The sequence below is a fragment of the Neoarthrinium moseri genome (genome assembly GCF_022829205.1).
Source record: "Neoarthrinium moseri strain CBS 164.80 chromosome Unknown scaffold25_Wmoseri_CBS_16480, whole genome shotgun sequence".
NCBI lineage: Eukaryota > Fungi > Ascomycota > Sordariomycetes > Amphisphaeriales > Apiosporaceae > Neoarthrinium > Neoarthrinium moseri.
This window is the reverse complement of record NW_026055139.1, coordinates 146,524-173,823: the sequence shown is the minus strand read 5'-3', so window position 1 is coordinate 173,823 and position 27,300 is coordinate 146,524. Positions and strand designations below refer to the sequence as shown.

At 51.3% G+C, this 27,300-nt stretch overlaps 11 protein-coding genes across 11 annotated transcripts; 6 read left to right on the top strand and 5 right to left on the bottom strand.

Annotated features, from left to right (window-relative positions):
• Window positions 1–2,742: 2,742 nt before the first annotated feature.
• Window positions 2,743–3,690, top strand: JN550_006871 (uncharacterized protein; the record flags this gene model as incomplete). The annotated part of the gene is made up of 1 exon (XM_049318658.1): window positions 2,743–3,690. The coding sequence occupies one exon, from the start codon at window positions 2,743–2,745 to the stop codon at window positions 3,688–3,690; it is 948 nt and encodes a 315-aa protein (XP_049171106.1).
• A 466-nt stretch (window positions 3,691–4,156) lies between these two features.
• JN550_006870 (uncharacterized protein) lies at window positions 4,157–6,127 on the bottom strand (the record flags this gene model as incomplete). Its single annotated transcript, XM_049318657.1, has 5 exons — window positions 4,157–4,604; window positions 4,673–5,138; window positions 5,194–5,344; window positions 5,397–5,661; window positions 5,715–6,127. The coding sequence occupies 5 exons, from the start codon at window positions 6,125–6,127 to the stop codon at window positions 4,157–4,159; spliced, it is 1,743 nt and encodes a 580-aa protein (XP_049171105.1).
• Window positions 6,128–10,272: 4,145 nt separating this feature from the next.
• Window positions 10,273–11,366, top strand: JN550_006869 (uncharacterized protein; the record flags this gene model as incomplete). Its single annotated transcript, XM_049318656.1, has 3 exons — window positions 10,273–10,428; window positions 10,504–10,808; window positions 10,877–11,366. The coding sequence occupies 3 exons, from the start codon at window positions 10,273–10,275 to the stop codon at window positions 11,364–11,366; spliced, it is 951 nt and encodes a 316-aa protein (XP_049171104.1).
• Window positions 11,367–12,512: 1,146 nt separating this feature from the next.
• Window positions 12,513–13,506, bottom strand: JN550_006868 (uncharacterized protein; the record flags this gene model as incomplete). The annotated part of the gene is made up of 3 exons (XM_049318655.1): window positions 12,513–12,607; window positions 12,663–13,098; window positions 13,189–13,506. The coding sequence occupies 3 exons, from the start codon at window positions 13,504–13,506 to the stop codon at window positions 12,513–12,515; spliced, it is 849 nt and encodes a 282-aa protein (XP_049171103.1).
• Window positions 13,507–15,434: 1,928 nt separating this feature from the next.
• On the top strand, window positions 15,435–17,006 carry JN550_006867 (uncharacterized protein; the record flags this gene model as incomplete). The annotated part of the gene is made up of 1 exon (XM_049318654.1): window positions 15,435–17,006. One exon carries the CDS (start codon window positions 15,435–15,437, stop codon window positions 17,004–17,006), a length of 1,572 nt encoding a protein of 523 aa, XP_049171102.1.
• Window positions 17,007–17,631: 625 nt separating this feature from the next.
• JN550_006866 (uncharacterized protein) lies at window positions 17,632–18,231 on the top strand (the record flags this gene model as incomplete). The annotated part of the gene is made up of 1 exon (XM_049318653.1): window positions 17,632–18,231. The coding sequence occupies one exon, from the start codon at window positions 17,632–17,634 to the stop codon at window positions 18,229–18,231; it is 600 nt and encodes a 199-aa protein (XP_049171101.1).
• A 615-nt stretch (window positions 18,232–18,846) lies between these two features.
• On the top strand, window positions 18,847–19,892 carry JN550_006865 (uncharacterized protein; the record flags this gene model as incomplete). Its single annotated transcript, XM_049318652.1, has 2 exons — window positions 18,847–18,898; window positions 18,949–19,892. 2 exons carry the CDS (start codon window positions 18,847–18,849, stop codon window positions 19,890–19,892), a joined length of 996 nt encoding a protein of 331 aa, XP_049171100.1.
• A 231-nt stretch (window positions 19,893–20,123) lies between these two features.
• On the bottom strand, window positions 20,124–21,317 carry JN550_006864 (uncharacterized protein; the record flags this gene model as incomplete). Its single annotated transcript, XM_049318649.1, has 3 exons — window positions 20,124–20,839; window positions 20,919–21,227; window positions 21,293–21,317. 3 exons carry the CDS (start codon window positions 21,315–21,317, stop codon window positions 20,124–20,126), a joined length of 1,050 nt encoding a protein of 349 aa, XP_049171099.1.
• Window positions 21,318–22,438: 1,121 nt separating this feature from the next.
• Window positions 22,439–24,041, bottom strand: JN550_006863 (uncharacterized protein; the record flags this gene model as incomplete). Its single annotated transcript, XM_049318648.1, has 2 exons — window positions 22,439–23,902; window positions 23,961–24,041. The coding sequence occupies 2 exons, from the start codon at window positions 24,039–24,041 to the stop codon at window positions 22,439–22,441; spliced, it is 1,545 nt and encodes a 514-aa protein (XP_049171098.1).
• A 535-nt stretch (window positions 24,042–24,576) lies between these two features.
• Window positions 24,577–25,584, top strand: JN550_006862 (uncharacterized protein; the record flags this gene model as incomplete). The annotated part of the gene is made up of 2 exons (XM_049318647.1): window positions 24,577–24,631; window positions 24,695–25,584. The coding sequence occupies 2 exons, from the start codon at window positions 24,577–24,579 to the stop codon at window positions 25,582–25,584; spliced, it is 945 nt and encodes a 314-aa protein (XP_049171097.1).
• Window positions 25,585–25,852: 268 nt separating this feature from the next.
• JN550_006861 (uncharacterized protein) lies at window positions 25,853–26,999 on the bottom strand (the record flags this gene model as incomplete). The annotated part of the gene is made up of 2 exons (XM_049318646.1): window positions 25,853–26,187; window positions 26,276–26,999. 2 exons carry the CDS (start codon window positions 26,997–26,999, stop codon window positions 25,853–25,855), a joined length of 1,059 nt encoding a protein of 352 aa, XP_049171096.1.
• Between the last annotated feature and the right edge of the window lie 301 nt (window positions 27,000–27,300).

The window sequence follows — 27,300 nt, the reverse complement described above, 5'->3', positions numbered from 1 at the left end:
TGGGAAACGTCTCCTCTTTTTGTTCTCCATACGTCTGCATGGAGGTAGAAGGCCTATACGCCAAATGCAGTAGTTGGCTGTGCAGCTGCAACCCAGCAATGCGAGCTGTAGTCTAGACTCCACATGTGGCGCCACACTTTGCCGAGATACGGTGCTCTCCAAGGTTCATCCGAATGTCCGAGACGACTCCCTGATGTTGTCGGCACCTTGGAACCGATGGGTCGTTAGAGCACACGTGCCGTATGCGGTAGAGGTGCTTTTCCGTTCTGGAACCCAAAGGTCTGGCTCCTCTGCATGTCTTAGTGTTTGACCTCTGTTTGTTTAAGACCCAACGGCGCCAGTCCCGACTAGAGGCCCCAGTGCAAGTTAGGTGCGGCACCGACATTGGCGTCGAACTCAAACTTGAGGAGGGCATCACAGCGAAGCAGGATTGTGACTTCACAAGCCACGAGAATGAGCGGTGAAGTGTATTTCAAGTGTGTTAACTCAAGCACCAGTTGTCAGGGGTTCACGACGAAGCGAGTTGCTGAATGATCACAGTGATAGTCAGCCACCATTCAAGGTTTCTTGCCTTCAAACAAGCTTCACCTAGCCTCCTGGACTCTTAGTCATGCAGAGCCCCTTTTCCCACTCCCTCCAGACTCGGTCTGGCTTCCGTCGGTAACGACCCACCAATTGGCTAAGGAACAAGTGGAAACCTGGGGTAAGCCCAGTTCTACTTAGGCTTCATCATAGCTTCCTAAAACAATCATGTGGTGAAACTAGGTGTATCGCGTGAGATTGCTTAAATGAGTCTCCTGACAGAATACGCACTATCATCGAACGGGATACTCACCACATTGCTGTAAGGCCCTGGTCATGTACCCAAAATAGGATCACATTACTCAAGATGACTTCCAAATGTTGATCAAGCTGCATGGACGACTTGATATGATTCAAATTCCTTCCCCACTCATGGTGTGTGGCTTCAATCAGCCTTTGACGACTTGATAGTATGTGAGGAGCGTATTCTGCTCAGTAGAGGGTGTAGCGGAGCTGGTATTAGTCCCTAGGTATGTTCTGATCTTCTCGCTGGAGATCGGGATGGAGGTCAACCGGTCGTATCAACTCGAGGCAACTGGTCGCTGTGGTTAATGGCGATTTTCATTGAAGGCGGTAGGTTTCACTGTTTGACAGTGGGATTTAATGAAAGGCCAAAGAGCTGTTCTAAAGCTAGAAAAAGCCCAAACCATATATCCACCTAATGTAAAATTTATATCACTACTCTACATTCGCTTGGTACTGGTCTTCATTGAAAGCTCCGTCAATTTTCATTAGACTCACTGCTCTGAATCTAGGAAAATCACGATCGTTGTGAGAAATAGGCAGCCGCCTTGCTCTTACTTGATTTAGATGTGATTGGTGCTAAGCGTCGTGAGGCGTTTGCAACCATGTGAAACCTTCGTGGGTGATAGTAACATTCTCTTTATCACGTTTGATATTCACTAAGCACCCGAACCAAGCACCTAATGCAACACAATAATACCCCCAGAAAGGATCATAGAAAACAGGGCAGCCGCAATATCCCATCATGAAACTCAACCTCATCTGATGTCTTTCGTAGTCTTTTATCTGTTTCGGAATCCAGGCGTTCCCCTGGAACTGGTACAATTCAAGGTCGCACCCGTGGCCTAAAGGACACTGCGTTCATCGATGAGCGGGTTAGTGAGGCCGGCAGGGGTTTGACTGGCAATCCTGGGCAATCGTAACGTCAATTATTATTAGAACACAACCTCACAGTGGTTGGAGGGGCGTTGCTCTCCTTCTATGCAGACACCATCACTAATTCGTGTAGCTGAGGAGGCGGCGAGCAACAGTGCGCATGATAACAAAGATGAAATCCCTTACAGCCTAGCTTCCAAGAGATGTTTTGAGACACCAACAGTAAGAAACTCTTTGTTATTAAGGCAAAACATGACTCCAAAATGTTCTTCCTTCCTCGCATTTCTGTAGGATTTGAAGGCGAATGAATAGTGGCAGACAATGCCACCGTGTGCTGATCGTTACAATCAAAAGAAGCTTAGCTGCCTATGTTGACGGCATACTCGCCCAGCCTTGGGTACTCTACCTTCTCCAAGACAAAGAACTGTAGGAGCAGCGACCTTTGAATACAGCACCGTAAAAAGGGAAAAGTTGGCAAGTGCAGACTCGAACAAAGGATCAGTCTGTGGGCTCAAGCGCATTATTTGAAAGGTTGGAGCTATCACAGCTGTGCATTGCTAGATAAGGGTGCCGCTTGCCGCCAGCTCCAGCGTCTTTCTACTGAACCAGCACCACTTGAACCCGAGGTTTCATAGACAACGTGGGGTTTCAGAAGCTTAAACCGGCACAAGACCTGAAACCGTAAAGGTGTTTAATAATACCATGGAAACCAGTAGACCAGCTCCGAGATTTTGCAGGGGACCCTACCTACATCTTGTGCGACAAGGCGAAGGCCACCATAACGCCTTAAAGGACTGGAAGCTGCCAGACCCTACACTGACAGATCTCGGCGAGATGCAGGTAAATTACTTGCGAGAACGCATCCCAAATATTATTAGCAGCATAAGATTCATTGTATCTTCACCATCTGCGGTTGCGATGCAAACATCAGCGATACTGTTTGAAGAGCGTCTGAAAAGCGCTATAAATCATCCCGACATAATAATGCAGCCCCTTTTTCAGGAAGTTGGGGACGATCCTTGCAACATACCCGAAGCGGCCATGAGAATTGCTAAAAACTCTGATGACTATGTGAACGCTATCGACCTGGAGGGGGAGCCCTTCCTGGACCGCTCGGCAGGCTCAAGGTACGCCGAGGCAGCAGTAGCACAGCGTGTCCTAGATGCTCGCTGTTATCTATGGAACCTGATCGAACCTTGGGACGATGCTGATGTCGCCGTGATCGCTGGTGGCAACTTCCTCCGAAGGCTCACCGGTGACCGCAAGACCTGCTGGAACCATGCAGAATTGCGAACCTATTGCTTCGAACCAGCGTCAGGTGACAACGAGGACGACGTGAAGATGATACGGATCTCGGAGGAGGAGCGTCACGCAATGGGTGGTGAGCCTCTTGGCGAAGACTGTTCGGGAGACCAACCTGATGATGGTGAGCCGCACAACGACGACGACGGCTATATGCTGGGTGTTGACGACATACTGGAAGATCACGGTACGGTGGACGATGACGAAATGCCCAACGGAAACGGTACCCTTACCAGTGGCAACAATGACAGTCCGCCGGACAGAGGAAGGGAAAACCCAGGTAACACCCCCGATCCAAGTAACAGCAGTCCTGATGCCAACGGGGGAAACAGCGGTCCCCCAGGTGGCGGTTCTGGTGATGGCCGCGGATCTGCGTTGCCCACGCCTGATACCACGCCGTCCGCCCCCAGGATAGCACCCAATATCGATGGAGTGAGGTCTACCATAGTATTGAGAAACCCGACGTTGTGGCATACTCGAGCCCGCCAGATCCAGCGATGGATGCACGCTCACCCGGACTCGGATTGGCCGCCGGACGACGTGAAGAAGCAGGCGCAGAAAGTGCAGCCGCCGGGCTCCACGGACGATCGGCAGGGAGAAGCAGCATGGCCTCGAGTCTGGAACAACAACATCATATCAAGAGATGCCTTTGTTATGCAATGGCGGCTTGAGTTCTCGGGAGTATAGAGGCGGCGGATGAAGAGAAATCAGTGACTCAGTCACACGGAGATATGTGAAAGCTGAGCTGCTATGGTAAGTTGTTAATGCAGCTGAAATCTGGTTGGTAAGTACTTCTGGCTCTCCATTCTCGGCGTGTTTCCCTTGATCTACCATAACTAGATTAGTATCAACCAGTAGCAAATCGTCAAATTTCAGTGCTCTTGGCTCCTCTGCTTTGAAACAAGTAAGTAGCAAAGGCCTGTTGGATATTTTTTTTTTCCTTTTTTTTTTTTTTTTTTTTTTTTTTTGAATAAAAAATAGAATGAAGTTATTGTTCGTGCCATAACTTACAAAAAACGACTTCAAGTGACAGGGTGTTACAGATCTGAATTTACGGTCCATTTGTTTTCTCTATGTTTTGGTCTCCCACCATTTAGGGTACTGAGCTATCAGGACATAAGTATGTGGGTACGTGATACTTCGGCTCATTCACTCAAGCTACTTTGCCGTGTTCGCCTGCAGCACTGGGGCTGGGGTTCACCGACTCATTGTCCGCCGTGACTACTGCTTTTTGATCCTCAACCTCTTGTGGCAACAAAGAGTTCAAGATCATGGTTACAATAGCAGTCACGGTAAAGCCAGTTTCCATTACCAAAACAATAGCGTCCAAAAATCCTTGCAAGCTCTGGTTATCGCCACTGTAGGTGAAGACAGATGAGAAGTAATTCGGCACCAATGTTGCACCGTATCCGAGAGCCAGTCCAGCTGTCAAGATGAAGCGGTTGCGGCGGTTGAAGGGCACACCGCGCGTGATGATCGATATACCGGACACAGCGACTGAGCAGAAAAGGAACGTCGTCATTCCCCCAATCACTGGCTTGGGAATGGCAACTAAAGCGGCTGCGAACTTGGCAAAAACTCCCATAATCACCAGGAACATGCTGTGCCGCACCCTTCGAGTCAGCTTTGTTCTTTCAAAAAGTTTGGAGTACCAAAGGAGCAAACTTACCAACAACAATAGCCCGCGGTGCGATTGGCGCACCTAGTTAGGGCAATGACACCGTTGTTTTGAGCAAAAGTAGACATTGGGGTCAGCGTACACAAGGCCGCGAGGATTCCGTTGATCCCATCCGCCAAGATACCTCCTTGGATCCGGGACTCGTATATTTCACCCTCGACTTCAAGTCTAGACACGTCACAAGTCGCGGTAATATCGCCGATTGCCTCACAGGCGCAGATGATATACAGAGCTAAGAGTGGCAAAACAAGGGGCCCGTAGAGAGTAAGGGGGAAGGTCTTGACCCAGATGAAAGAAGCCACTGGAGCAGCATCAATCCCCGAGCGGTCGAAGTATCCAGTTGCTGCTGCAATGATGCATCCAACAAGGAGTCCGATAACAACGCTGCAGGACTTCATAATCGGAGCACCAAAACGTTCGCACAGAATAATAGCGACGAAAACAGAGAAACCAAGGCCTACAGACTGCAATTAGTGGGTGAACGGATTACGTGAAATGCAGGGGCTACACACCTAAGAACTCAGCTGATCCCCAAGGCAGGGCATGGGGTGCCGAGATATCGGGACACAATGCGTAAAAATCAGACGGGTTGGTGTTGGAGCAGCTTCCGCTGCCACCAGCCCAGTCTTTGAAGCCGCTTTCAACCAAGGATACACCGATTAACTGTAGTTGTGATGAGTAAAGTTACCAAACTCCACGGGCGCGATTTTCTTACCATAACTGTTGGGCCTGTTACCAAGGGTGGAAATATCCGCAGCAGAACCCGCGGTGGCAAGAAGGAGAGCAAGATTTCAAGCAAGGCGCAGATGGCTGCGGTGCCCAGCAGAGCGCCGTAGCCTCTGGGGCATGGCAGCTTGGTGCCATCGGCATCCATGGGACAGAAACCACGTTCGTACATCTGCGAGAAAGCTCCGGTGGCAATGGTGATGACGGAGAACGATATGCCCACAACCGAGATCACGCCAGTTCCGATAAAGTATCTGGGTTAAGGGGTAAGCAATGGAAACAGAGACAACTCTCAAGAGACGCTTACGGCGTCTTGTAGATGGACACCCTCTTGATCTGGATCACGGACAGAAGCCCAGATACAATGAGTGCGGTCGAAACAAGATACTGCTGTTCTTCGGCAGAGAGATTGGCACCGCCAGCACCAGCCAGGATAATCGGCGGGGAGATGACTCCAGCCAACATGGCCAAGGCATGCTGCAATCCCAGTAGCAATGCCAGTACCACGGGCATCGATTGGTCCAGCCCAAAGAAAGGAGCCGACTGGTTTGCCCGTCTCATGAACGGCAAGCTCGGCCGAAACAAGAAGCCGTAGTCATATTGGCCGAGCAGTCCATTGCGCGTCAGAAATGTGCGCCGCAGCTTTCCCAGGCTGCTGGACAAGCTGGGCCGTGTCCTGGCCCTGGGCACGATATCCGAAGCGCCCTGGTTTTCGTCCATCTTGGGGATCAATTGAAGAATAGCAGAGAACGCTAGCCGATGACGACAGGACCCGTGATCGGGGCGTAATAGGAGACGAATATGAATCAAATATAGCCCTGGAGCTGAGGAATATGTCAGTAGGCATGCGGCGTTGTCCGACGACCACTTGTTGCTGTGTCGTCAGCACTATCTCGAGGTATCTAACACTTATCTGACGTTTGGAAATGACTAATTTTAGTGCCCTGGGATAGCTATTGGGGGCGCGAATTTATGGGGACGCATGGGGAATAGAGTTGCACCTAGCTGCATCCCATAGGTCCAGCTTATCGAGGTCAACAGATCTCCGTCCGACTAGTAGGATTCGGGCGCGGGGGTCGGGGGGCGGAGATAACAGCTCGTGGCGCGTCGCCGATTTGTGAGTGACTAAGCGGCTCAACTAGTTGGATAGAAAAACATACCCGTGCCAATGGATTTGACTTCGATAACTCTGAAATTAAGCATATCAGATTCATTTCAATCTCTAAGCCCGGTTGCGATTGTATACTTAGTTAACGGGCTGACAATGGGGTGCCGTCCAGCTCTACTCCTGCGTTCAACGCGGGTGTCTCACATCTCGTGAATTCTTCAGCAAGGCAGAGAGCAACAGGTAGAAGGAGCAAACATCTGCAAACGTGCTAGGCGGGCTCTATGAGCAGTCTCAACTCTGTATATCGCACCGAATATGCATAGAGAAAGAGACCCGAGTGCACGGGTCAGGTGATATAGTGACTGCATGGGATACTGCGTATAAAAGAGGCTGAGGCTGAAGAACCCGGACACTAGGCAAAGACAAAAGACAAAAGGAGAAAGGGGGAAAATAATTAGCGGCAAGGTCCAGAGATCCACTTCTCTAGCCGTAGCACTAGGCATGCCATGCCATCCAAAGGAGGCACGAAGCCTAGGTCCAGACGGGTCCGTTACTGGGAGCGCACTCTTCATCGGTGGGTGGTAGCTTCGTCAGGAGTATGTATTAAACCTTTCTTTGATTACCGCTTGGCTAGAGAGCGGAAATATGATGCTCAAGCTCCCTCAGACATCAACTATCCTTCCAAGTCATGCTACTTTACCTATGGCTGAGTTCAGAATAGCAACGGTAAGCGGCAGGGCAACGAACGGGCGGTACAACTTTCTCAGATGGGCGCAAAACTGTTTGAGGTAGGATTGGCAGCGATGAAGGTTCACAGGCTGTCTCGTATTTTTTGCTCTTAGTGCACAATTCCTGTTTCTGGTTCCTCAGATCACACCATGGGAGGTCGCCACATTGCTCGGAGTGTGAATGCAAAATGTACAGCGTGGATCGCATTCGCCGGTTGACTCATTGGTGCCGTCTATAGAGTCTGCCGTTCCTGATCGCCTTGGCCGCACCGCGTGCTGTTTTGCAACCGGCTTCCGTATTACGAGCATGGCATCCAGAAATGGCCGCAAAACAAGAAGGCCGGGCACCATGCCATAATGAAGCACAAGTGTTGCTGAATAGCCCTAGGCAAGGCTGATAGCAAAGAAAAACAACATACGCTTGTCAGGGCAGCCATCTGCAGGCTTCCCGACCTTGGACCATACGCCCTCCGGGCCGAATTCTGAATGCGACGCTACGGCATGCATGAACGCGCCACTCTATAGGATGTTTAGAAGGGCAAGACTCAGTCTTGCAGTTGTATCTACCGCACCCTCATACCGTGGTGTTAGCGGTCTAGGCGGAGGCAAGGGCCTTGATTAGGTCGAAAGGCAAGCCTGAATTCAGGTAGGTGACCCGGTGTGGAAAAGGAACCTGTGGGAACAAGTGCCTCCAGGCATTCAGCCCCGTCCACCCATCAACAACCATGCCTAATTCACGGCACAAGGACTCGTTGAGATCCCTCTGTCGCTATAAATTGCCTTCGTACACAAGTAGGTGGAAATCTTGGGCGGTGAAACGCAGTCAGCCCACCTATAGGCTTATCAACCCCAGTCGTCCACCTGTTTTAGAATGCTAGCCACCAGGGAATAATGCCACTTCTAAAAACAATCGATTGATAAAATGAAGCATTCGGCCAGCTCAACTATGTCCACAGAAGTTCCATCTGACTATCCCTATCAAGATGCTCGCCAACGACGAGATAATTGTTTTGGACCTTTTACCCTGTCGCAGCTACGGTGCCCCGATAATATGTGAACTGCGCACTATTCCGGTGTCAGGAGATGAATATGACGAGGCACTTTCCTATGATGCAAGCATTAATATACGGCGGACGACAAACGGCACAGTCGCGAACCAGTCTTTTCTTATCACCAATATGGGTTTGATGGGAATAGGTCACGTGGATACACAACCTGGAGATGAGGCGTGGGTGTTGAGAGGGGGGAAAGTTCCATTCGTGCTGCGACCATTGGAAAATCATGGAAAGGGCGAGTTCAACTTCGTTAGCTAATGTTATGTTCAAGCGGTCATGAAGGGCGAGTTGTTTCGGCGTGGTACATGTGAAGTAAGCGCTGAGAAGACTATAGATATTGTATAGCCGGAGTATTACTGGACGCTATCACGAACAACATAGATGGCGTTCCTGGCGATGGCATGGAAATATGGATAACTGTGGTGTAACTGACCGTTGATATACATTTGCCAGGTATTATGTAATTAAACGGAAGGGCGTTGCTGATGCCAATGATATGTATCTTACCAGGGTCTCTCTCGTTCATTCCTCTTTTTCGGTAATAATTCCATACGTTACCCGGCCTTAGGCAGCCGACCAATCGCCCCTGTCTGCTGCAATGTTGTTATTCAGCAGTGGATTCCAGGGATAGGTGGGTCTTCCAGCCGGCACTGGGTATGGTCTGAAGCTCAGCCGCCAAGCTCTCCACAACCAACCTGGCTCCGTTGACATGATTGGGACATTCCCCTTGCCCTAGAGTCTTGAGTTCTTACTTCGAGGGAAGAGGTTTTGTTACCGTACAACTATCTATGTCCCTCGTGCTTCATTAAGTATGCCAGATGGACGAGTGTTCGAACACCACAGGCTCACAAGGAATCACAAAGTTGAGCACGCCTATCAATATCTTTAGACATTCACAGCCTGAAGTCTATATCAGATGCTTGTGATATATGTGGACGACGTTCGTAGCATACATAACTCTGTGCATTTGACTGTGGGTTATTGGCATCTGCCTCCTACCCTAGATTCAGCTGAACTCGCACTCTGAGTCGCTTGAGATGTATGGGAAGTCAATCGGTACGCACTGGGGCTGTCAAGCATCAAGATATAGGGCCATGGAGCTGATGCCGCAGCTCCAAGAGGGAATCGCGGCTATTGTTCATCAAGGCAGACAAGCTCCGTTCTCCAAGGTTTTGGTGTCCTTCGGGTATCTTGATACATCCACATGAAATACCTGCCTCACGCTTATACCGGAGAGACATCACAAGACACCAGCCGCCGCCTGTTTCAATTAAGCATAATTCAACTTCAGTAGTCAGCTCCACCAAAACCCTCGTGTTTGCGTGCGTGCCTGCTCTAACGTCGATGCATGAAACGGCGAAAAACAGCCCGCGCCATACCGAAGCCATGCCTAGCGGTTGAATTCCGCCTTGCCAAGGAGACAACAGGCAGATTCAGCGAACGGGTGCCCAATTGAGGCGCTCTGGGGGGACTCTGAATGGCCGATATGCGGACGAGGGGTCCAACGTGTGTCACTGAGCTTGCGTGCGGCTGAGGCGCTACTGAAGCACGGGTGGAGCCTCACCTTGCCGATGTTGCAGCTGAGAAGCGAGCTGTCAGGCGGCTGGGGTCCATGTCCAGGTAGGTCTGCGTGCAATTTTGCACGTACTCTGGCGAACCAATATGCCGACAGGCAGCCCAGCTGTCAGGCCATATTTTCGTGAGGGTCTCGTCTCGTGTCGGATGCCGCGCGGGACGAACTATAGGCAGAGGCCGGGCCCACAGCATATTAGATGGATGTCTGTCCCACGCTCGAGGCAAAGATTTCCGGTCGAGCGTGCATCATTCTGCTTTTCGGTCGGTTAAGTTAAGGGGAAAAGCGAGTTACCACCGAATCTTTCTTGGCATCCTCATCGGCGAAGACCTCTGCTGTGTCAAAGACTCCGTCCACCGATCACTCAAGTAGAGAGCCCAGCATTACCGATTCTAGCCAACATGGCCAGCAAGGACGGATCCGAGATTATACCAACGCCCGGTTGGGTACTGGTGGTGCGAATCATCCAGTTCATCCTCTCGCTCATCGTTATCGGTGGCTCCGGCTGGTTCATTCATGGTCTATACCTAGACAGTCTCGGTTTCGGCATCGTTTGTGTAAGTTAACCCCTACCGACCACTGGGCTCGCAACAAGGCCCACCAGCAAAGTGAGTGCTAACACCAGGCTACAGGTTATATTTACCTGGGTCATCACCGTTTACGCTATCCTGTCCGAGAAGGTCGCATCCTGCCAACGCGCCTATAACACCTGGGCGGTGCTGTCGCTCGATGGTCTAATGATCATCTTCTGGCTGTCCGCCATGGGCGCCATAGCGAGCAAGCGCGCGGATTTCCGCTTCCCGGTGAACGCCACGTGTGTCAGCGACGGGAGCAGCGTGAACAGTGGAGTCTGCACGATCACGAAGCGCGCAGGTGTCGCAACAAAAGAGGCCTTGGCGTTGATGAGCGGTGTGGCGGGTGTCTGTGCTATCATTATGTGAGCATCTTTACTGCTTTGTCATGGGCCACGAGAACCTCCCATTAATACTAACGATTCTGGTAAAGGCTGCTATACGTTGCCACTTTCGCCTACCTGTGTCATCAATTCCGCCTGGCGTACCCGAAGGGCGTCTCCGATGTCGAGAAGCAGGCTGGAACGACGGCCAGCGCTCCTGGTGCACAACAATACCAACAAGGCACAGAGCTCCAGCCGCAACAGGGCCAGCCTCTACTGAACCAACAGCAGGGCTACCCGCAACAACAGGGTTACCCGCAACAGCAGCAACAGCCACAGCCGAAATGGGCCGAGAACCAGGTATATCCTCAGCACACCGGATACTCCCAACAAGGGGCACCCGTACCGCAGTACAACCAGAACCAGCCATACGACCCTTACACTCAGCAAAATACAGCCTATGCCGGGCAGGGTGGTGTGTACTCGCCGGAGCAAGTCGGCCAGCCTCAGGTTGGGGGGCCTCAACAAGTGCCGTATAGCCCGCATGGGACACCAGCACCAGGACAGCAGGTGCACCAGTTGCCTACCCACCCCCATTAGGTACTTGGTTAGGCCCGGCAGGTCTTCCTGAACCAAGGCGATCTCAGTGGCATTCAAGCCGAAGGACTGCAGTTAGCGCTGGTATAAAGAGATATCACGTCCATTGACCTTAATAGTCTTGAATATAGTTAAGTGCATATGAGCGAAATAGTTTAGCGTTGTTCAAGTCATGAATCATTATAATTTCTTCGAAACCGCGGCCTAATGCGCACATTTCAAGTTGAATCACCAGTTGCGAGCAAAAGACGCTGTAAAAAGGCAGATTCAAGAGTGTTGGCAGTTTACACATGTAGCTTGTGCATAATATTCATGATGACACCCTAATAAGCCCGTTTAACGCTGCCAAGCTCCTGCAGAGCGGCCAGACCGATCGCAATTAGGACTTGATAATTCTCATTGACCACGAGCCTGAAACCGAATCCTGGTATCCTGGGAGCCTGAACTAAAAAAGGAGATCACCAGCTAGGAAGGCACTTCGTGGTGGAAAGGGACATGCAATATTCAGCCCTACGCCAACAAAGACACATCCCTGCAGCCTCCAGGCGCGTGATCCGTTAATGGCGCGATGCACTGCCAACGTCTTGGTAGAACCAGCGCGGTACGTGACTCAGGTGGCGGCATGTCCTGCATTGTTCTGACTGGTTCAAGATCCGAGATTGAGAGCTATGCCAGCCGCGCTTGAGCAAGTAAGCCAATCAATGGCCGACGGAGCAGTTTGTCATTTGTAGCTCACATTTCAGCTACCACAAAACTACGTAGGGGTTGAGAGTCCAATTCCTCTCCCCTCGATTGTGGTATCAGCCTGGTGTCAGCCGTTCCGATTTCTTACAGCCAATACGACCCAGGTTCTTAGGCAAGCGAGGCGTCGCAACGCCGCCGTCCTCATCTCGAACACCTGATTGGCTTCTTATAATATACAGACCTGGGCTCTCTGAGCAAACCCCAGAATGTGACCCGAACCAATGGCAATCCGCATCATGTTCCCCAGACTCCAAGAATAATCGCATCTGCGTCTGTGACCAGATTCCGCTGTCCTTGCTATTATACAGCGCCGAGGCGAAGCCGTGTTGGGGTATATCCGGCACCTATCCGCGTGTAACCGTGTGATGGCATTACTTGATGCGGAAAATGAACGAACCAGCTCGTCTACACGTTGTGTCGTGGTCTCTTGCGCCCAGACCCTGCACCTGGATGTAGTTTGGTCTGGCCATCGCGCTTGAGCTTCTCGTCCAATACGCGTGCTGTACATTGTCAGTTTCGCCACCCAAGACGTAGCGAGCTGCAAAGACAACTTACTGAGTACATCGTAACCGAACTGAGGATATTCCAGGCACAGCCCCCGGAACTCCTCCTCGGCCTCGGCCCGAAGGGTGTGGCTGCGGGTCGCCCAGAAGTTGGCAACGGGGGCGCGGATGGAATTGTCTTCCTTGCCGGTGTATGCGTAGACGTAGCGTGCGTAGGCAATCTCTCCCTTGGCGGTGGAGTTGACGCAGTGGATCTTGCTCGTGGCCAGGCCCTTCAGCTTGCCCATGCCGAACTTCTCGGCCATGGTGTAGACGCGGGCATGCTTCAGCAGCTGGTCGCCCGTCTCGTCAACGTCGGGCAGGGAGGGGTCGGACTCGAGCACGCGCTGGCCGGGCAGCTTTCTCGGGAAGTAGTCTCCGGTGTACAGGAACTCTAGGAAGCAGCCGACGGCATCGATATTGTCGGCGGCAAGCTCTATCTGGCGGGGCTGGGACGAGTTCCATTAGCTCTTGGTCTCAACATGCGTGATCGACATGGCGCCCATGAGGCCGCACCCGCAGTCGGCTGGTGAACTTACACTGCCATCGTCGCTAAAGGCGGCACAAGCGTCGGCGAAGTAGGCGCTTTGTGTGAGCAGGGCCTGGTGGGCTGTGAGGACCGTCGAAGCGCCGCCGTCGCCGACTATGAGGGTCACAATGGGACTCTGGAGGTAGTCGACGAACTGGATTCGCTGCTCGACTTCGGGGCCATCACCACCCTCGGCAAAGGGCAGTTGAGTGGCGTCCGGGTTGCCGTCCTCGATGGTCCCTTCCCCGGCGCCATCGCCCATCTCCACATCGCCACCGGCGGCAGACTGCTTCTCCTCGATGGGGTCGTCGTGGAATTCGTCGGCCATGCTTGCTGGAAGATGTTCTGGAACGAAACGAGAGTACGAGTGGGATGTGGCGTAGAGACGATCCGCTACCGCATTATGGAGCAGTGGCAGGCAAAAGTGGAATTGGATCCAATCAATAGATGCGCGAAAAGAGTGGACGCAACATGCACATATGTCCCTGAATGTGCCGTGTCGCAAGCGTAGATGCGCGAACTCCAGAAGTGAAGCTGGCGATGTTTGCGAAAATCCCCGAGGCTGGGAGTAGCTTCATTCATTCATGCATGCATCCATTCATCAGCCTGGCTGCTGGCTGGCTTGAGCTGATCCCTGTAGCAAAATTACTGGGGGCAAATGCGCTAGTTACTGGTTGACTGGGAGCTCGGGCGCTACCTAAGAGCACCTGGCGGGTGCTTATTCTTGGCTGCCTTGCGCTACAGGCACCAATCCAGGGGAGCCAATGGCACCTTGGCTTGGCCCTCAATGGCAGGTGGGTCAATGGCACACTGACCGACCGATGCTGTGAATCTCTCGATGATGCAACAATGGCACGACGCACTTGGAAATCCAGCAGGTTCAGGTCTTCTGGCCAATATTACACATATGATCAGATCAGTCTACCCCGTTGGCATAGTGCCAGAGCATCCACGGCCACCAGGTTACGGTTTGGGTGTGTCCATGGATTGCATTGCAATGCATGCAGTCCAGTGTAGGGCCTGTAGGCATTTTGGTACGGGAATCCGAACCTAGCTATCGAGGACGCAACGCTACGGACTATGCCATTGGCCCGAAGAAAGAAACTTGCCAGAGTCAACCAATGATAACTATATGAGTTAGTTGGTGTCCAGCTGCTCGAGCGAGCTCTGTCGATTCCAACAGCCTGGCGTGGGCGTGTCTGGCATCTGTGATAGCCCTGCTGCCATCGAACCGAGGTGGCTCGACCCAGCATCGCTAGATCAAACTAAAGTGTTCTAGAAATTCTACGAATTTACGCGCCCCAAAGTGCTATAAGATGGGCGAACAGGGAGACGCAGAAATCCGTGCGGTCACAGCCTCCTGCATTGCTCCGTGTGTGACAGGTGTCAAGTTCTGCGGTTATGCATGTCGCAAATTCCTAGCTGCATGCTGACCGCGAGAGGTCGCGTCATTATTCATAATTGACCACAATGAATTGGAGCCCATGTGGCCCCCTTTTCATCCGCCCTGCACGAAGCGAACTTGTTGCCGAGGCTCTAGTCTGAGAGTCACTGTACCGGACCTGTGTTTCCGGCGCCACAATGCATACGGGGCCAGGGGGAGCGCCATCTGTATGGCCTACGACGGGCTTTTCTGGTATGCAGCTCGCGAACGAACAACCGTGTGATGCTATCGAATAGAGCTGTTTTATTGAACCATGCATGTGTGAAAGGTACAGACATATCTGGCTCTCTCGTAGTCTTCTGGCATCCATGCTGGAGTTGTGGAAGGTTGAGAGTCTACTTGTTAGCAAGGCGTCTATCAAACACTCTGGATAGGTTCCTTGGGATATAAAGGGCAATGGAACAGGAATGCACCCATGTCAGGAACACAATTATGAATCGGACAATGAGGAGCAATTTTTATGCTACAGGCCTGGCACTTAAGCAATCGAAAAACTCGTGGAATCTGTCTTTTCTTTCGCGAATCTAGCGTACTGTTCAAAGACATTCCTATTGCCACTTGACTCAAATGGCAGTACGGTCGACATATTGGTGGCGTTGATAGGCTCGCTGTAGGTTCACCACAGGCTAGTGTTGTCTTAAACACGCCGCACGCGAACTCCTGAGAATGTACCCACTTATAGGGACACCTTAGAAACGTATATAACGACGCAAGACACACTTTCAGAGGGAACGAGGAGTCGGAGCAGCCCGGTGTGCTCGTGTGTTCACCCCTCAATGTGAACGGCTGTTGTGAACAGGCTTGATCTCAACATGCCCAACTTGGAGTCACTCCCAATGGAGGATGTAGGGCCCAGCCATACGAAGGAATCGGAGGCCGAGTATCACGAACTCTCCAACGACTCTATCGGAGATGCTGAAGAAGGCGTCGCCGAAGGCGGCAACCCCGAGCTTCTCCCTCGAACTCAACCACGGTGGCTTGAGGGGCGCTTCGATTGGCTCTGGTGTCTCTTACCGTTCTTCCTGACCGCGGCTCTCGGCAAATCCCGTCGCAAGCAAGCCAAGGTAACTTCAACTACTTACATGAACGGCATCCGAGGCCTGGCTTGTGTCGTCGTCTTCTCAGCCCACGTCACGGGGCACTACTACAAGGCGTTCGGAAACCCGTGGGGCGCCTATCCTCCCGAGCTCAACCATGGGATCTTGCAACTGCCCGTGCTCCGGACCATGCTGGCCGGCAAGAGCATGGTGTGCGTGTTCTTCGTGCTCTCGGGCTTCATCCTCTCCTACTCGCCCCTGCGCACCATCGTATCCGCCGCCAAGTCTCCAGACTCGACCAACGACCTCACCGTGAAGCTGTGCTCGGGTCTCCTGCGCCGCGGTATCCGACTGTTCCTCCCAATGGTCGTCCTCGCCGCCATCACTTGTGTCCTCACGTGGTATTACCCATCGTTCAACCCGGGAGGATGGCGCGAGTTCAGTCCTACGTTCACCATCCACATGTGGAACTTTTACCAGATCACGATAACGGTCATGAACCCATACTACTGGGAGGTGTATATACCGATGTCGTTTGACCACTGTTGGACGCTGGGCACCGAGTACCGAGGATCACTGGTCATATTCATGCTGTGTCTTGCGGTTTCTGAACTATCGACCAGGATGCGGAAACTGTTGTTCATCGCTTCTGCAATATGGGCAATGTATTGGGGCCGTTGGGATATGTCATGCTTCATTGAAGGAATGTTCCTGGCAGAGCTGCGCTACTGCCCGCTGTCCGAGGACTTCGAGTATCTCATACCGAGATCCCGCCGCGCGACCATGCCGACCGACGGCTTACAAGCCTGCCCTACTTCCGACGATCTTCATCCCTCGCGCGGCCGCCGCCAGATAAAGACTGCTCTAGCCTCGGTCCTGCTCCTATTCTCGGTACTTGTGCTCGGATGGCCCGCCAGCGGCCATCAACAGATCGAGCCGTTCAACACGATCAATAAGCTGACACCGCTGATGTACCGGGTCACCAATGACACCACAGTTTGCTTCTGGGGCAGCATAGGTGGATTTCTCTTCCTGGTCGCATGCGAGAATCTGCCATGGATACAGTGGCTGCTGTCAACACCGCCGGTCTTGTACCTCGGTGACATCAGCTTCTCCTTTTACCTGCTGCATTGGCTGACGTACTTGTGGCCTGGCGTGGAGATGATGAACTTTTTCTATTATAAGTTGCAGTGGTCCAAGGACGGCAGCTTCTACCTCATGTACTTTGTCGTCTTTATTTTGATCATAATTTCCTCTGATTACTACTGGAGGCTGGTGGATGAGCCGTCTGTCAAATTGGGCAGATTTTTGTTCGAAAAGATCAGGGCTCGAAAAGACAATGGGTAGACAGATGTCCATTCATGGTATCGACCTGCATAGAATCATCATAATCTGCATCGTGCCTCATGCACGCCTGAGAATAGACTATCCGTCCCTTAACTACCGCCTAGGTACTAGTGCAGAACTTGTCCATGAATATTCGGACGGTGCGCGGTTTGTGTTTTTATGCGCGAGAGTAAGTGTTTTGAGTGTATCGGCCTGTGGCTCGGTGCAATGCTCAACGCCGACCCAGGGCTTCAGTGGTGAATTCTCTGGACCAGAGGGTGAATATTATCCAATGACAGAATCATGAATAAGTAACATGAGCATGAGTCCCTAAAGAGCTGTGATGCACATAACAGAAATCTGATTCAGATTCTAGATGCCCGCTAGTGTCTTATGTACGAGTCGGGCTTGCGCCCCGAGAGAGCGTCCCTTTGGCAAATGGTCATTCTGGTTCCGTTTTGCAACAGACTTGCCTTGCCTAACCTATTCTACACTACGTGGACGAGCAATTACAACGGTCGTAATAGCAATGTGTAAGCGGTATGCAGTACGGCCTGTCTGCGTCAGAGCGGAATGCCACAACCGCCATTCCCTGCTTCCCCCAGATCGAGGTAATCTCTCTGTGCAACATCGCACAGATGTCCCGATGAAGTGGTACGTCAAGGTCTGCACCAAAGCCAAGGATGTCTGGGAAGAGGCGTACGGAGAACCGCCTCGATCTGGGGATGGCTTTGGCGTGTGCTCCAGGAAGACGCTCACCAAATATTATTGGTTGGAGAATGGTCACTGTACGCGGTGCCGTGAGCAAATTCTTTGTTGGGAGTGGCAACAGGACCCGGCGCACCTGTATGATCCTTACAGAGGCCTGAGAATCAAGCAGCGGACGAAAAGAATGCAGAAGCTTCAGAAAAGGTTTCTCAAGGATGTCTTGTGCAAGGACTTCACCTGGGACAGATTCAAGGACGCAAGACGTCGCTTTCGGCACCAGTACGAGGAGCCCAAATGGGCTGAATGTATTGTGTCAGATGATCCAAACAACCGATATTGGTGGACACAGTGGGTTTCCTTTACCTTGCCTCTTCCCAGACTCTATCAGAGTCTGTCTAAGCTTTTTCTGAACCCTGTCACCGCGCCGTCTTGGGGCCTTTGGCCTCGCCGTTGGACAAGCTTTGATACAGCACCAATGCATCACTCTAAGCAAGATAGGGCGACAGTCAACCAGGGAATAGTCCATATTGTCCCATAACGGTACAACGAACAGAGCTGACTCCTGTGTAGGGGTGGTGATGAACCTCCGACCGCGGCGGCGAGGTTACCTACTATCCAAGTCGGCATGCAAGCTGGACCTGTACCATAAGTTTGTCTAGCTCGAGATTTAGATACCCACGGACAGAAAAAGGCCTCTAGAAAATGAAATCACCTAGGAACCTAAGCAGCCTTTGTAATTGCATTCCATACCCATGCTTACGTTGTGAGAATGGCAGAGGTTTTCATGGCTCTAGCTTTGGGACTGCTGTCTTGATTGCCCTCTTCACCCTGTACAAAGCCGTTTTATGCATTGCTTTTCCCTGACGAAACATCGGTCACGCCTTCTCCCGACACACCGATGTGGCTTTTTGGTGTAGCAATGAGTCTGGACTTAAGCGGCTTTTCCGCTAAATCCATGCCGCATGGGGTTGCAAGTCGAAATTGGAGAAACTCGCCGGCACCAAACGGTACGTACCTACTAAGGTACTAATCCAATTAACTACCCTGAGATAAATCACCAATCACGCTTGTACTGTCGGGTTCAGTGACCACAGTAAAATCAAACACCTCAAGCAGAGTACACTGATCTTCATCGGCGGATCTGAGCAGTACGATGGCTACTCTCGCCGGCAAAGCAGTCGGCCAAAACGGCCTTGGGCTAATGCGTACGGTCCGCCTCCCACCCTCTCCCTGATGATACTAAAGGTATGGGCAGGTATGACGTTGCCAGGATCAGTGCTGCCAGATGATGAAGCCTTTGTAGTGCTGAAGGCGGCTCTCGATGCGGGCGTCAACGTTTGGAACGGCGCGGATTTCTATGGCACGCCGGAACACAACTCTCTGCATCTACTTGCGCGCTACTTTGCTGCATACCCCGATGATGCAGATAGAGTGGTTATCTGTATTAAGAGTGGCATAGTCGATATGCGGACGCTCAGCATTGACGGTTCCCCAAAGATGGTCCGACACTTTGCGGCAGAAGCCAACAAGATCCTGGGCGGCCACAAGAAGATTGATGTTTTCGGCATGGCCCGTGTCGACCGGAAGGTGCCAATTGAGGAAACTGTGCAGGCCTTGGCTGAGCTCGTGGCCGCAGGCGAAATCGGCGGCATCCAACTGAGCGAGGTTGGGGGAGACACCATCCGTCGAGCAGCTGCCGTGGCCAAGATCGACATGGTCGAAGACGAGGTCAGCCTGTGGGCAACTGAAGTATTCAGCAATGGCGTGACAACCACTTGTGCCGAACTGGGGATTCCTATTGTTGCCCACACGCCACTGGGGGCTGGCATGCTCACAGGCCAACTCAAAAGTCTCAACGATCTACCCTCTGGACATTATCCTCGCGTGTTCCCACGCTTCCAGCCGGCGAACTTCGAGAAGAATCTAGGCCTGGTAGCCGAGCTGGAGAAACTGGCGAAGATCAAACGAGTTACGCCAGCGCAGCTTGCTCTTTCGTGGTTGAAGCTGCAAAGCCAGAGGCCTGGAGTGCCTTTGATCATTCCAATCGCCGGAGCCAGATCGAAGGCGAGGGTGCAAGAGAATGCCGAGACCGTTCATCTGACTGGAGAGGACTTGAAATCAATTTCGACCATCCTGAATAGCTTTCCTGTGCATGGTGACAGATACCCTGCAGCGGGAATGGAGTTGGTCGAGTTTTAGTTAAGCGTCGTGGGAACACGACAATACGCAATTGAGGAGATAGCACCCATTCCTTACGAAAAGCTATGAAATAAGGATATGAGTGAAAGAAGCAGCCCCGGGAAACAAATGTGCATCTGCAGTATGCGCCCTTTACTATCTTGAAGGTGACCATGCATTAGAGGGTCATACCATGAGGAAATCTCCAATTAACATCACGAGTTGTTTCTACCTATTCTAGTTCTGAAGCGCTCAGTTTGCTAGCTGCCCGGTTTCCTCAATTCTGAAGACATACTTCAATGCACTTGCATTGCCATTTTTCAGATTCTCTAGTGCTTTCTGAATGCCGTTCAACCCGCCAGGGACAACCTCTGTGCGTTGTGCACGAAACCACCCTTCCTGCAAGCCGCGAGCAATGTATCGGAAGTACACGTAGGCAAGATCTTTTGCTTGTGGAGCCATATGAACGCTGCCCACGAAAACCATGTTCTGCTGCACCCATTGGGGAATCTCCGGCTTGTTTCCCCAGGATGTAAAGGTGAATTTGGCAGTCTTGCCGTCTCCCGCTTGCTCAAAAACTTGCCCAATGACCGCTGCACTGTTGCTCTCTGAGAAGGCATCGAAGACGTGGCCGATTGCTGGCTTGCCTTCGAGGGCCTTCTTGATACTGTCGACGACGACTTCTGGCCCCTCGCGATAGTCGATCACGGTGTCACCCTTGCTCTTGTCAATGAAACCTCTGACGTACTCGCTGGCACGTCCTGCAACGCAAATGATTGGGTGAATATTACTGCGAAGGGCGAGTTGCAGCGCGTAGAAACCTACGGAGCTAGAAGCGCCATAGATAACCAGAGGGGTTTCCCGTGTCTGGGTCTCAGGAAGCGGTAGCGACCAGGGCTGCGGGAGGGCAAGGTGCTGGTAAAGGCCTACTACAGCAGTCATTGCTGCCAGCGGAATAGCCGCTGCTTCTATCGACAAGGCATACATGGTTAGCTTATATAAGTGACATGATTGAACAAGATAGTCGAGAGATCAAGGCGAACTTACCCTCAAAGCTGGTCTGCTTCGGGATGTGGAAAGTGGTGTGCTGCCAAGCAATGCCGTACTCGGCATAACTTCCGCCTTCGGTCTTGACTTCATGGAAGGCGGCGACACGGTCTCCGGGCTTGAACTCGTAGACATTGGCACCGACTTTTTCCACGATACCAGCAATGTCATCGCCAGCGTTGGCTGTCAAGTTCTGCATCTCCGGTAGCTTCCAGTCTTTCGGATTGGAGCCACTGACGACAACCTTGATCAAAAGCTGGTCGTCATTTGGCTCAGGGACTGGGCTATCGACGATTTGGACCAGTGGTCCTACAGTAGATTAGCACATATGCCTTCAACTATGTCAGGCACCCGCTTGGCTCCGATTGCTTTACCTTTACTGACCAGGGCTTCTTTCATTGTGTTCTGCTTGTTTTCGAGATCTGTCACTGAGTTTGCTCTTCACTTCAAGATAGCTAGGTTGTTCCTGAGGTCTCTGGACTTTAGCTCAAAGGTAGAGGGATTGACGAGGGTTGGATGGGAATACCCAGATGACGGATGAGGTTGAGCGGAGCAAAACCCGATATCTCCGTCCAGAGACACGCCACGAATCCAGAAAAGGCAAAACATGCCGGTCCGGGAGCTACCACCCAGCTTATGGTTACACGGCAGGTGCAAGGCAGGCAAGCGTATCAGCCACATCGTCGTGCCAATGGCAAATTGCCAGATCAATTGGGCAAAAAGGTTGTCGACGCTACCGGTGTCGATAACGCGTGTCTTGATTTGTCCACAAAGATTCGAAATGCCTCGCCCCCGGCAAGCTGCAGGATGGAGATGTAAGATTTGTGTTGATTGCCCTACTAGTGTCGCGGGTAAGTTTCAGTAGACAATAAATCGAAGCCATGGAATTTCTCGTGGACCTGCTACGGATGGCCAACATTTGAAGTGATCTCTCAGGCCGCGCGTGCTACCAGGGAACAGCCCCAGATCTTGTCCCGGATGGGCTCAAAATATCCAATCCAACAGTGAGCCTTGCACAATCGATGAATTGATCGGGCTTTGTGGAAGTAATTGTCCCGAGCCGTGCAAATTGATAGATCGTCCACTTCACGTCATTGAGGTCTGCCTCGATGGCGTGGCATGGCACAGCATTCCCACGAGTCTAGATGGAACAGACATAGATATCATGAGGACGTGTCAGTTTTATATGTCGCTACAACAAATGAAGATTGATTCAACCATGAGGTTGTGTGCATCAATTCCCGATTTGAGCCACGGAGCAGTAAAAAGTGTGTTGCTCACTGCAAGTCGATGTTACCACATCATCCCACTTCCACTTCCATGAATCACCAGTGAAGATGCCTTCAACGACAGCGCAAAATGTAAATGACTCCATTTCGTTTCTTGTTACCTATTGACAAAAAACTATTTACCGCCTGGAACCCCAATTGACCGACCTAGATTCTCGCTGACAGGTGGTGATGGACCAATTCCTTTTCTTCCCAGACTATCCATTGATGCCTCAAGAGGGTGTATATGTACTAGCTAGAGGTTTTTCGATCTGTAGCACTCCGTTTGGTGAGGTTCACCGATAGTGGAGGTTTTTTCCACATGACATAGACCTTCTGGTTTTCAATGTTAAAGTCGTCGTCCAAAAGCTCAAGGTCAAAACGAAAGAGTAGCCGCGCTAAGATAAGCTTCGTCTCTGCATATGCCAGACTGATACCAATGCAGTTTCGTGGCCCAACTGAAAACGGCTGAGACGCCTCAAGATGGTCATTCCGTGTCCATGTAGGCCGCTCATCCGTCTGAAGCCATCTCTCAGGGGTGAACTGCTTGGGTCGTGCGAAGTTGGCGGGGTTATCACAAGCCGCAAATGCGTAGACGCTGATGATGGTGTTTCCAGGGATGAAGTGTCCGCATACCACGGCTCCTTCTCGGGGAACCACCCGGCGCAACTCTCCAGAAATAGGCGGATACATGCGGAGAGCTTCCTCAACCACGGCACGGATATACGGAAGCGCGGCTAATCGTGCCATCGTGATGTCTTTTTCGGATACGAATTCATCTTCAAGTTCCTTCCGGAGCCGTGCCAGTGTGTTGGGATGCTTCAGTAGAAGGTATAGACAACCCGACACGGTAGTTGCAATCGTGTCGCTTCCAGCGGGAATCAGGAGAGCGGCGTTGACCTCCATTTCCTGTACTGACATTGAGCCCTCCTTTTGTTCGTTCTGGCGGGAGATATAGGTCCAAAAGTCGTTGCGCTCCTCGTCTTCGGGCATATTGATTCGCTCCTGCACCTTGGCATAGCTCCTGCGAAGGTGTTCTTCGCCTTTTTGCAAATCTCGTATCGGACCAAACGCAAGCACCAGTGGGAAGAAGATGCCACACATTCTTGCCGCAAGAACCCAGTGAGTTGACTTGAAGAAGTTGAGAAGCAGAAGTACCCAAGGGTGATATCCTTGATCCTCAAGGCAATTAAAAGGGCTGCTGAAGGCTAGAGTGCCGATGATGTCAAATGCAAGAAATTCAATCCACTGAGTGATGTTGATAGACTGTTTCTGGGCACATCTCTCGTCAAGTCTCGTCAGAAACAGGTGAACATGGTCCTGAAAGTAATGTTCTTGTTCTCGTAACGCCTTCTCGGAAAATGCCCGGTTCAGCGCAGCTCTTTGCCGGGCATGATCGGTACCATTGGCTGTGAGCAAGTCGGGCACACCAGGCCGCAGCTGACGATACCCCGATTTCTTGAATTTCTTGACGCCAGGATACCCATAGATTTCTTTCCATGCCGTTGGATTGGTGAAGGAGACCATTTCAGGGTTCACCCTGACAACTGGGCCATACTGGTGATGGAGATCTCTGACTGCATGAGACTCTCGACCCTGCAGGCTCATGAAGACGCAGGGGAGATAAGAAAACTTTCGCGCGAGAGGCCCCGGAATCTTGGCAAGGGGACTGAATGTAGCAGCGTAAACCGCATAGATGAAGTAGTATGTTGCATACTAACTGCTGTTTAGCTCGTACTAAAGGATGGCGCATTTGCATCGCAGTTGAGCTCACCAGAACAAACCCCAATGCAATAAGCTCCACTACGGAGATGCGCGCGAAGCTGCTCCACAGTATGGAGTCTATAATCGCCATCGTTGTGGTTGGTATGTCTATGAGTCGGTCTACACTTCACTACTCAGTACAATGCCTTCAATTTACCTCTAAATAGCACGTTATATTCTTTCAACAAGCCCATCACCTACTATCGGAACATTTCTTCGATCATCACCATGATTGGGGGGAAACACGGAGCCTTGTCGGCATTGTGTAAGCCACAGCGCTGTCTACCGGCCCTTTGGCGCGACAAACACGCCGGAGCCACTGTGCAGTCTGACACGGAGGAATAAAAACGATCTGACAAATTATCAACGCCGAATCATATCCGGCTTGCTGACCCAGTTTGTAACCTCCATGCCTCCGAGAAAGTGTCCGCATTTAGTGGCAGTTATATATTCATTTCATCGCTATCCTTTCATATCCACATAGACTGAATCAACATCGTGTCACCCATCCAGCCAACTTCTTCTGGTTTCAGATCGTAGAATTGGCATAATCCCATGAAATCAATCTTTACTCTGAAAAAATATCTATAAATTCTCATCACACGACGGAGAAAATGGGAGATAAAATGGTTGGGACAATTGACGCGCACCATCACCTTATTCCTCCAAGATTCAGAGATTGTGAGTTTTCAGAATTGTAATCGCGAATTCGAATCTAAGCTTGAGTCCTGACTGAGAGACAAGTGTGGTTTTCCAACATTGAAAAAGCCCGCGGCCTCGTACTTCCGAAATGGTCCCCAGAGGGCACCCTGGGATTGATAGACGAGGTTGGCCTCTCCACAGTCATCTTGTCTATGGGCCATCCTGTCCACCCCTATGTTCAAGACCAGATTGAGGTGGGGCCTATTTGCCGGGAGATAAACGATTATACGGCGAAGCTTCGCGACGAGCACCCAAGCAAACTCGGGTTCCTCGCCACGTTGCCGCCTATGGATCAGAGCAAGGCTTGTATCGAAGAAATCCGCTATGCTTTGGACGAACTTAGGGCAGACGGTGTGGTTATATTCAGCAGTTATGCCCAACGATATCTCGGCCACCCTGATTTCCGGGACGTTTGGGCTGAGTTGAACCGCCGGAAGGCCGTGGCGCTAGTCCACCCAGGGTTCGAGGGCATGGCGCCGATCGAAGAGCCACGACATTTTGCCCCCACTGTCATTGACTGGACTCACGAGACAACCCGCACAGCTTGCCACCTGATTACAACAGGAGTGACGCGTGAGTTCCCTGACGTCAAAATCATCTTATCTCACGCTGGAGGGACGCTGCCCTATGTTGTGCGACGAGCAGCTAATCTTAGCTGCCGTATCCGGCTCGTGGATATGACCGAAGAGGAATTTATCGAGGAGGCCCGGTCGTTCTACATCGACGTTGCCTTCAGTGCTCATGACCCTCAGCTCCGACTTCTCAAAGAGTTTGTTAAGCCTGGGCATGTCCTGTTCGGCAGCGACTACCCTTGGGAACATGGTGCAATTGTTACAGAACAGCTGGCTGCCACCGATAAAGTATTTGCTCAAGAGACTCTGCATGCTGGCTTGGAACTTTTCCCTCGATTGAAGCAGTATCACGGGCTATGATCAGTAAATGGTGCATGATATCTAGCACTTTCATAATTTGCATTTACGAGTGCAGTAATGTACGTTTTCAGTCAGCAGGAACTAAGACTGGATCCTTAAGATCTCAACTGAAAATCCAAGTGTCTATAATTGAAAAGCATACTTAAGAAACAGGTAAACCGCAATGCACGTATGGAATTACTATTCGGAGTTCTCGACATGGCCCGGAAATGAATATTGGTTTGAATGGGGATTGAAGACACGGTAGACACCCAGATGCCATGCTAGTTCACGGACTACGACGCTTGTAATCACCATTCTTTCTTTCCAAGCACATCTCCACAGTCTCTTGGATAGACTGTTCCAGTCCTTTGTACCCTGGCTGGCCCCACCATTTCTTCAATAATTTTGCGCCGAGTCCATTCTCGATGGTGCTAATATCTAATGGCTCCTTGGGGTCAGAGAGCGGAAGCTCAGCGTCTGGCAAGAGTCTCTGTATAATCTTTGTCACCAGATGCCAGTTGAATGACTCATCACATGCGAATATTCTTTGGCCGGTTACTTTTGCGTCAATGGCAGCAGCAACATGGATGCGTGCATCATCAACAACATCAATCATATATACTAATCGCCATACCAGGCAGCAAATTAGCACCAAAAATGAACCTGTTTGGACTTGTAAGAAGGTAGAGTAAAAGCACAGGAAACTCACATGAAGGGATTCGAGGAACACTGCCTTCAAGTAAGCTGAGTACTTGGCTTCCACTGACACCGATAGATCCCATTGCTTTACCGAAATTTAAGCCTGGATTGATAACGTTTACGGTGAAGTGTGACTTGTTCTGTTCAACGTAATCCCACACAGCTAATTCAGTCTCAATCTTGGCAACCCGATAAACTTGCATCTTCCAATCGAATCCCATCTTGATCTGGGCCTCTGGGGGGGTATTCTTCACGAGGTCGACAGCGGTCTGGTTCCATGTATTGCGGCTGACATGAAAACTACTGCCAGGGTTCGGATTGGCAGCTGTGCCAGTGGTGGAAGTAAAAACAACCCGTTTCACGCTCGAAGTAGCCTCCGCAGCCTTCAGTACATTCATACTTCCTCGGACCAGCGGCCCACGCACATCTTCAAGATTGCTGGAGAAGTCGTGAATTGAAGCCGTGTGAATTATGGCAGAAGCGCCCTCTGAGGCCTCCAAGAATGCTCCATCAGCGGCCATGTCCTCCACGACTGCAAAGTCAAAGCTTGGAGATTGAAGCAATTCAGTGACCGCTTGCCCCTTTTCGAGTGAGCGCGTAGTCCCACGGACGCGAAAGCCGGCCCTCAGCGCTTCATCGGCAATATGAACAGCGATCATGCCTGAGACCCCAGTGACGAGGATTAGGGAGCCTCGAGCAAAGGCGAGATCCTCGCTCGGCATAAAACTTAGCATTGTGAGTTGTGTGACTTGGTACGTTCACTCAGATAAGTGCCACTTTGATGATATAGTCTTTCATGAGTCGTCAGAAGAGATCCATGAGTGACTGCAAAGGTTCTGTTTGGTATTCTCAAGGCTCAAAGCACTGTGCAACCCGCGACTTCCATTTTTCCTGTATGCAATACAATAATTGAGGGATGCGGCTATTGAATGTGATGTCACCTTCGGCGTGTTGTTGAATTCCAGTCCGGGGGCTCACTGTCTCCAGCGGATCAGCCACGAGCTTACATCCCCTCAGCTGGAGTCGGTGTTCGAT